The sequence below is a fragment of the Nicotiana tabacum genome, chromosome 21 (genome assembly GCF_000715075.1).
Source record: "Nicotiana tabacum cultivar K326 chromosome 21, ASM71507v2, whole genome shotgun sequence".
NCBI lineage: Eukaryota > Viridiplantae > Streptophyta > Magnoliopsida > Solanales > Solanaceae > Nicotiana > Nicotiana tabacum.
The window spans coordinates 98,478,229-98,488,080 of record NC_134100.1 but is presented as its reverse complement, the minus strand read 5'-3'; the positions used below and the strand labels follow the sequence as shown (position 1 = coordinate 98,488,080).

The 9,852-nt window shown below is 37.9% G+C and overlaps 1 protein-coding gene across 1 annotated transcript; it reads left to right on the top strand.

The window, feature by feature from the left end:
- Positions 1-535: 535 nt before the first annotated feature.
- LOC107772185 (DNA mismatch repair protein MSH7-like) lies at positions 536-9,323 on the top strand. The gene is made up of 7 exons (XM_075241966.1): positions 536-650; positions 2,999-3,169; positions 3,575-3,723; positions 6,398-6,589; positions 7,353-7,455; positions 8,033-8,160; positions 8,716-9,323. Exons 1-7 carry the CDS (start codon positions 536-538, stop codon positions 8,920-8,922), a joined length of 1,065 nt encoding a protein of 354 aa, XP_075098067.1. The 3' UTR covers positions 8,923-9,323.
- Positions 9,324-9,852: the final 529 nt, after the last annotated feature.

Sequence of the window (9,852 nt, the reverse complement as noted above, 5' to 3'; positions counted from 1 at the left end):
AAAGATCGATTTGCGTCATTCCAGCGACATCCGGGAAGAAAGAACTCAGTCACCGTACAATTTTTCGGTGACCTAAGAGGTTGTTGCATCAAAGTCAATATTTATAAGTGTTGTGAACAAACCAACACCACCACAAGGTCCACAGTAGTCCCGCGACCAAACCCCAAAAATTTCCACCGAAAAACTCAAACCCACGCGCCGTCATGTGCCGGACAGAGTTCATATTTTCCTGCGAGATCTGTGCACGCACTGAGCGCGTGAGCCCCCTTACAGCCAAATTCTGGCAAACTTCCTTCAGGAAAGCTTACTGGCACAGCAATTCCGAGTCAACCAGTGTTATTCCCGACAAATTTTGAAAACTTTGGAATTTTTCGGCGAGCTACAGTGTTTTCCGGGATGAACAGTGTTTCATTGTAAAAATAATGTTTTGTTTTCATGTTGTACAGTGTTTTGCCAGCTATTTCTTCAGTTTTCCCATAGGAATTACTGATTTCCACTATTTCAAATTAACCCTACTACTACAAATTGTAGCAACATGGGAACCGATAATCTGAATAGTCGGATGGTTTCTTTAGCAGATTATACTGAGTTCTTTCAGTACAAAGCATGTAAACAGACACTTTCTAAGATAGCTTCTATTGTTCAAACAGGTAATAGCGTGACTCGTGTCTTCCAATCTTCCTCCTTTGAGTCTTGGTTCATTGATTCAGATCATATTTCTGGTAACAAATCTTTTCACTACTATTTCATATTCTCAATCTCTTCCAAGAGTCAAAATGGCCAATGGGTCTCAAACATGGCAACTGTAATAGGTCAAGCAAGCCCACTTCCTTCCTTACCTTTAGATTCAGCTTTTTATGTTCTCAGTAGTCCCTTTAATCTCATAGTTGTTAGTCGCTTAGCCAAATTACTTAAATGCACTATTTTATTTCTTGATGACCGTGTCTTTATACAGGAACGCAGTATGGGACGGATCATTGGTACCGGGAAAGAATCAAATGGATTTTATTACCTTATCCTTGCTAAATCAAATGTACTCACATCTTGTCTTCCTGCAACAACTTGTCATGTTACTGATTCACCATATTTATTACATAAACGGTTGGGATATCCCAGTTTGTCAAAACTTCAAAAAATGGTACCTGGTTTATCTCACTTGTTAGCTCTAGAGTGTGAGTCATGTCAGCTCAGTAAAAATACTCGCTCCTATTTCCTTCGGCGTCTTGATAATCGAGCAGCGTCACCTTTTCCTTTAGTCCATTCAGATGTTTAGGGTCCTAGTCGGGTCAGTTCCACCTTGGGATTCTGCTACTTTGTCAGTTTCATTGATGACTATTCTAAGTGCACTTGGATACTTTTGATAAAAAATCGATCTGAGTTGTTTTCTATTTTCCAGACCTTCCACGCTGAAATTCAAAATCAATTTGGAATTTCTATTCGCACATTTCGTAATGATAATGCCCGAGAGTATTTGTCTTCCCCATTTTAGCAGTTTATGAAATCTTATGGGATTATTTATCAAACATCTTGTCCGTACACATCTCAACAAAATAGGGTAGCTGAAAGAAAGAATAGACATCTTATTGAAACTACTCGTACCCTACTCATACAATCTCATGCTCCGTTGAGTTTTTTGGCGGATGTAGTTCTTACATCCTTCAGTACAAACAATGTAAGCAGACATCTTGTGAGATAGCTTCTGTTGTTCAAACAAGTAATAGCGTGACTTGTGTCTCCCAATTTTCCTCCTCTGAGTCTTGGGTCATTGATTTAGGTGCATCGGATTATATTTCTCGTAACAAATCTCTTTTCACTACTATTTCATATTCTCAATCTCTTCCAAGAGTCACAATGGCCAATGGGTCTCAAATCATGGAAACTACAATAGGTCAAGCAAGCACACTTCCTTCCTTACCTTTAGATTCAGTTCTTTATGTTCCCAGTAGTCCTTTTAATCTCATAGCTGTTAGTCTCTTAGCCAAATCACTTAAATGCGATGTTTTATTTCTTAATGACCATGTCTTTATCCAAGAACGTAGTACGGGGCGGATCATTAGTACCAGGCGTAAATCAAATGGACTTTATTACCTTATCCTTGCTAAATCACATGGACTCACATCTTGTCTTCCTGCAACAACTTGTCCTGTTACTGATTCACCAGATTTATTGCATAAACGGTTGGGACATCTCAGTTTGTCAAAACTTTAGAAAATTGTACCTGGTTTATCTCACTTGTCAGCTCTAGAGTGTGAGTCCTGTCAGCTTGGTAAGCATACTCGCTCCCATTTCCCTCGGCGTCTTGATAATCGAGCATCGTCACCTTTTACTTTAGTCCATTCAGATGTTTGGGGTCCTAGTCGGGTTAGTTTCATTGATGATTATTCCAGGTGCACTTGGATATTATTGATAAAAAATCAATCTGAGTTGTTTTCTATTTTCCAGACCTTCCACGCTGAAATTCAAAATCAATTTGGGGTCTCTATTCGCACATTTCGTAGAGATAATGCCCGAGAGTATTTGTCTTCCCCATTTCGGCAATTTATGAAATCTCATGAGATTATTCATCAAACATCTTGTCCGTACACATCTCAATAAAATGGGGTAGCTGAAAGAAAGAATATACATCTTATTGAAACTGCTCGTACCCTACTCATACAATCTCATGCTCCATTACGTTTTTTAGGGGGATGCAGTTCTTACATCCTGCTATCTTTTTAATCGTATGCCGTCTTCAGCTATCCAGAACGAAGTTCCATTCTCTGTCATGTTTCCCACTTACCTTTGTTCTCTCTTTCACCCCGTGTCTTTGAAAGCACTTGTTTTGTCCATAACCTTATTCCAGGAACAGATAAGTTAGCTCCCCGTGCTCTTAAGTGCGTATTTCTGGGATTCTCGAGAACGCAAAAGGGTTATCGATGCTATTCACCTGACCTCCAGCGGTACCTTATGTCCGCTGATGTTACCTTCTTTGAAACCTAATCATACTTCACATGTCCAGGTAATCACTTAGATATTTCTGAGGTACTACCAGTTACATCTTTTGAAGATTCAGTCACTATCTCCCATTCATCTTTCTCTACATCTCCAGCTCCACCACCTATAACTCTAGCTCCACCACTTATAGCTCAAGTTCCACCATCTATAACTCCAGTTCCTCCACATAATCTAGGTCAAACCTTCTGCAGCTCCACCACTCTTGACTTATCATCGTTGTCCACGTTCAGCATCAGGTCCAGGTGATTCACGTCCTGCATCAGATTCTACATCTACTGCGGACTTGTCTCCTCTTAGTCAACCAATTGCACTCCGCAAAGGTGTACGATACACACTCAATCCTAATCCCCACTATGTCGGTTTAAGTTGTTATCGTCTGTCATCACCTCATTATGCTTTTATATCTTCTTTGTCCACTGTTTCTATCCCTAAGTCTACAGGTGAGGCACTATCTCATCCAGGCTGGCGACAGGCTATGATTGACGAGATGTCTTCTTTACATGCGAGTGGCACTTGGGAGCTTGTTCCTCTTCCTTCAGGTAAGGTAAGTCTATTGTTAGTTGTCGTTGGGTTTATGCAGTCAAAATCGGCTCGGATGGCCATGTTGATCGGGTTAAGGCTCGTCTTGCTACAAAAGGATACACTCAGATTTTTGGGCTTGATTATAGTGATACTTTCTCTCCCGTGGATAAAGTAGCATTTGTTCGTCTCTTTTTGTCCATGGCTGATGTACGTCATTGACCTCTTTATCAGTTAGACATTAAGAATGATTTTCTCCACGGTGATCTTGAGGAACAAGTTTATATGGAGCAACCACTTGGTTTTTCTGCTCATGGGGAGTTTAGTGGTTGTGTATGCAGATTGGGCAGGTCACTATATGGGTTGAAACAGCCCCCTCGAGCTTGGTTTGGTAAGTTCAGCATAATTATTCAGGAGTTTGGCATGACTCGTAGTGAGGCTGATCACTCTGTGTTTTATCGGCATTCTGCTCCTAATCTGTGTATTTATCTGGCGGTCTATGTTGATGATATTGTTACTACTGGCATTGATCAGGATGGTATTACTAATGTAAAGCAACATCTCTTTCAGCACTTCCAGACTAAGGATTTGCGCAGATTGAAGTATTTTCTAGGTATTGAGGTCGCTCAGTCTAGCTCAGGTATTGTTATTTCACAATGGAAGTATGCCTTAGATATTCTTGAGGAGACTGAAATGATGGGTTGCAGACCTATTGGCTCTCCTATGGATCCAAATTCTAAGCTTCTGCCTGGACAGGAGAGCCTCTTAGAGACCTTACGAGATATAGGAGGTTGGTTGGCAAATTGAATTACCTCACAGTGACTAGACCTGTCATTTCTTTTCCAGTGAGTGTTGTAAGTCAGTTTATGAATTCTCCCTGTAATAGTAACTGGAATGTCGTTGTTCGCATTCTTCGGTATATAAAGTCAGCTCCAGGCGAAGGATTACTATTCGAGGATCGAGGCCACGAGCAGATTGTTGGGTACACAGATGCTGATTGGAAAGGATCACCTTCTGATAGACGTTCTACGTCTGGATATTGTGTTCCAGTAGGAGGTAATTTGGTCTCTTTGAAGAGCAAGAAACAAAATGTAGTTGCTCGATCTAGCGTCGAAACTGAATATTGGGCCATGGCTATGGCAACGTGTGAGTTAATTTGGGTCAAGCATATGCTCAAGGAGTTAAAGTTCAGAGAAATTAGCAAGATGGAATTGGTGTGTGATAACCAAGCTGCTCTTCATATTGCGTCAAATCCGGTGTTCCATGAGAGGACTAAACACATTGAGATCGACTGTCACTTTGTGAGAGAAAAAATACTCTCAGGAGATATTGTTACAATGTTTGTGAAGTCTAATGATCAACTAACAGATATTTTCACTAAGTCTCTTACTGGTTCTCGTATTAGTTACATGTGTAACAAGCTCGGTACATATGATGTGTATGCACCGGCTTGAGAGGGAGTGTTAGTTACAATGATGTGTAGTCCCACATTGAAATGAGAACAATATGTACTTTGTAGACTATAGCTATAAATAAGACCTCTTGTATTATATGAATTAACCAATATTAATAATATATTTTTTTCCCATGCTTTCTCACATATATGATATTGTCATCTCATAATTATAGTATAGTAATTGCTTTTGCTTTATTAGGTATCTTCTTTTCCTGTTCCTGTTGTGCACTTTTACAGCACTCCTTGATTTCTGCTGTCGTAATTTAGATCAATGTGATATCTCATCTATCATGCCATTCTCCTGAAAAACTGAGCCTTCACATAATTTGTCTGCATTTGGGCACCACTGTTTCACCCTCATTTTTCTTATAGGGGTTAAACTTGCTGTGTGTGTGTCTATATATATATATATATATATTCCATTACTTATACTTATTTTAAACCTCTTACTCTCTAGAGTGCTTCAGGTTTAGCTTTTGGCTGACTCCTTGTGTCTCTCGCTAGCTTCTTCAATTTAAAACAATATCATGTGCAAATAACACGAAATATGGACCTTCATCCTATATATTATTTTATTGGTTAGAATCCATAATTAATTTACAACTAGTAGGGGCTCAATGGATAACTTCTCTGTATCCTTCTAGTTTTCCCACTCTTCTACCTACTCTTAGTTGCATATCCTTTATGGTATTTATATGTTTGATAATTTCTTTCTATTCAAGCATCCACCAAATGACTTTTCTTGGCACTTTTCCTGGTTCAATGGATATCCTTCTTCCTCCACCTACAGATTTCCATAGATCTTCTTAGCAAAGGTAGGAGGCAATTTTGTTGTTACCCTTAAAAGTTAAAAATTCTCAAATTTATTCATTTGCTCCAACTGCTAATTTCTTTGGTCTAGCAGTGCTTTACCTCAAATTATCCGAATCATCTTATGCCCCATTTATTTTCGCTGTGGGCATATTTTCTTTCCTGATTAATACAATGAAAGTGTTTCCTAAATGACCTTTTGGTACTTGAAACTGGAAAAAGTTCATAATCCTATTAATTGTCCTACCGCAGCCTTGAGTGGTAATAGATAATGACAAAATTATCGACTAGCAAGTGTTTTCATTTTCACTTCTACTTTTTCTCTGTCTTGCTCTACATTCGTAAGCTAATAATGAAGTTGCTCTAACTATTTCTTCTTTGAGCATTACCTGAATTGTTTTTGCAAGTCCAATGATGTAGATAGGTATCTAATTGCTTACTTCTCTTTTTTAATGTAAGAAATCCAAAAATTCATATGCTTATTTATGTTGGACGTGCTATTGCACGACTCATTTCATAGTACTTTTGTCCTCCATGAAGAATTTTCTGGTTCAGCCCCTGGGAATGATGTAGTATATAACCTCTATTTCACTCAAGGTTTTCTTCTTGTTACTGCAGGTTAAAGTGTTTGGGTTGCTTGTTAAAGGGCTACGGATTGGGCTAGATTTGTTAAGGTTGTTGCAGAAGGAACGTCTGTCCTCTTCCCTGGCTAAAGTGGTATCCTTGCCTGTTCTAGATGGTGACGATGGGCTTGATAAATTCCTCAGCCAATTTGAAGCGGCAATCAAGAGTGACTTCCCCAATTTTCAGGTTTGTGATACAAGATTCTTTGGCTCTTTTCTTATCAAGATTGTTTTGGACCATTATATTCAATCTCTTTACTATTCAAATTGATGAGAGTGTGCTCGTTATTTTTTCATCTATATTTTCATATTTTTAAAGTATCAGAGAAATCCCCTGCAGGCTTCTGGTCCGACTCTAGTTGGCGTACAGGTTCAACACTCACGGGGAGTATGGGCCGCCCTTACCCTCTTAAAAAAAGAAAAAAGAATAAAAGAGAAGAATGTACTTGCTAGTTGATTGTCTAATCATGTGTGTTAGAGTCTGGCCATTAATCCAGTCGCAGTTTTCCTAAATCTGCATTTTCAAGTTTTTTCGATTGTACTTGAAGGAACTGTTACATTGGCAATCCTTTATTGTTTGGAAAGAATCAGGTGTTTGAGGACTTAAGGAAACATAGTGTAAGATTGACCCTTATATCTGCTTTTACTCAGTAGTTCCCAACATTATTTCTTGTTTTCTATAATCAAATAATTTGTGCTTGATTTTTAAATCGTTTCTGGATTACCTAGCTTAATAGCAAATTGCAGACATGCTATGGACTGGTTAGATTCTCTTTAAGGTGTACGTATAATATGGTGCTTGCTTAGTTGTCATGTTTGTCTTTGAAGACCATTGTGAATAACTGTCTGCTGCTTTGATGTAAACACATCATTTTGGTACTGTAAACAACTGCTGAAAGTGGGGGACTGCCTGTTCCTAATGGAGTTTAAAGATATCAATTTCACTGCAGTTGGGTTGCTATGCGTATGTGCCTGGAGAATCATGTGTGCTTTCACTTGTGGACATCATCTTTACACTTCTTGGAGCAACTGATCGAATCATAACTGGTGGATGTAAGTTATAATCAAAAGAGAGCTTATTATTTGAACTATCTTCCTCCCCTCTTTACCTTCTTTTTACTATCTATGTAGTCTTTCATTCTTCCGAAAAGTCTAGACCACTGTCAGAAAGGAATAAAAGTCAGAAAGATAAAAGAGAAAAGAGGAAAAGGGAAATTTAGTTTGGACCGGAAGAGGCCTATAATTGACTTCTTTTGGGATATTCAAGTGATAGTCTTCATTGTAGTGACTATGCTTGTGGAATATCTTATTATCATCACAATGAGTGCCTGAAATGTTCAACTTGGACATAAGAATAGCACAAATTGAACCATCGTTGTTGATGTTCTCCACAATCATCATCATTATCATAATGAGCACTGTAAACTTCTTCACTCTCGGAATAAAGATGAATTTTAGATCAATGGCAGCAGATATTTGTGGTTTCACAATTTCTGTCCTCTTCTTAGTGCATTACAAAGAAAAATTGACCATGTGTAAAGCTCAAAGCAGAAACATCTATGCCCCACATGCATTTTAAAAATTAATTTTCATTTTCACAGGTATTCATTCTTATTTTTACTTTTTACAGGTACCTTCTTTATTGAGTGCACAGAAACCGCGTCAGTTCTTCAAAATGCTACATGCAATTCCCTTGTTCTTCTGGATGAATTGGGCAGAGGAACAAGCACTTTTGATGGATATGCTATTGCATATGCTGTAAGTTCCCCATTATTTTCTTTTATTGTATGATTGATTAGCTGCATGCAAGAGTTCTGTTTTCTTGATAGACAGATTCTGGGAGTCTTTTTGCATTAGTTTACATGATGCTTGATCTGTCTTTCCCAGTCAACTGGTGTAATGCCATGATAAGTGCCTAAAGGTGTAATACACAATTATATTTTAACAGCTTTCTAGTACAATACATTAAGCTTCGTTGAGTTACTAGGACAAAGTATTACCTAAAGACGTGGCATGACATACCATATTACTTTATCTGAAATTACTGAAGCATTTTTTTGCCATCTGAATTATCTTTTAATGCATGTGACCTGTTCCTAAAGTATAAGATCACAAGATAAAGAATGGAGCTATTGTAGCTAAGAAATTGAGCAAAACTTGTTGGGGCTCGGCCATTGCCTTTAAGATTACTATGCGTTATTGAAAGGGAATCTTGCTTGTCTTCTGAGTCATTTTGGTCGTGACATCTTTGGTTTTGTTTCATACATTCAAGCTGTGAGGTGAACTTTTTGACATGTTACAAGTTCTCTCCAGGTATTCCAACACCTTATAGAGACGGTGAACTGCCGCTTATTGTTTGCCACGCATTATCATCCACTCACTAAAGAGTTTGCTTCTCATCCTAATGTGACATTACAACACATGGCCTGCTCTTTCAAGTTGAAATCTCAAAGTTCATCTCCAACAGAACAAGAGCTGGTGTTCCTTTACCGTCTAGCCTCTGGAGCATGCCCTATTTGATACATTGTATTGCTTGTGGCATGAACTAAAGTTGATAGATCCTTTACTGCATGAAGAATGGTTCAAGACACTTCTAGAAATCTCAAAGACAGATGGTGAAGTTAACGATGACCTATTTGATACATTGTATTGCTTGTGGCATGAACTAAAGTTGAGAGATCCACTAGCTGAAGATGTTAGTCTTTGAGTTATCTTGTATATTCGTGAAACTCTTCAGTGGGAAATGCCGATGAGATTATGATACTAACTGGAAGGTAGGAAAGCTTATTGTTGGAGTTTGTATTATGTTGTCTGTTCTATAAGAGAAGCAAGGTTAGTAAATACTTTGCTTTATGGAAAGAGGCAAAAGAAACTGCAATGTTGTAAAATTGTCCTATACTCCAAGAGAATCTTTGCCGTTATGGTTGCTTGATGAAGAGTTAATATGGAGTGAATAGAATGTTAAGAAATTAATTGAACATAGCCATCCTTTAATTGTTATTGCTTCCAGCACTAGGCAAGAAACAGAGAATAATTGTGCCATTTGCAACAAAGAGTGAAGAATGAAGTACACAATACAATAAATGCTGAACTTTTATTTTCTATTAGGTCAAATTTCAAAGACCTTTCTTCAGGTTTGGTTTCGTAATACTTTGTGGTTTATGATATTACTTCCCTTTTAGTTACTAGTATTTATGAACGTGCGTTGCACATTAATAATAGCACGCGATGGTTTAAATATTTAAATCATCTAAAAGCCGAAAAATATTATTACATTAGCATAATACGTGAATTCAAAATGAAAGGACATCATCATAACTTACACAAATGATCAATTTAGTCATGTTAGATAATTACGTGTTATAATTTAAAAGTATTTGATGTGATGGTATCTTACCGAACACTTCTTTGTAGATGGTGTTTTTTAGTGTATGTTTCCTTCTAATGCTT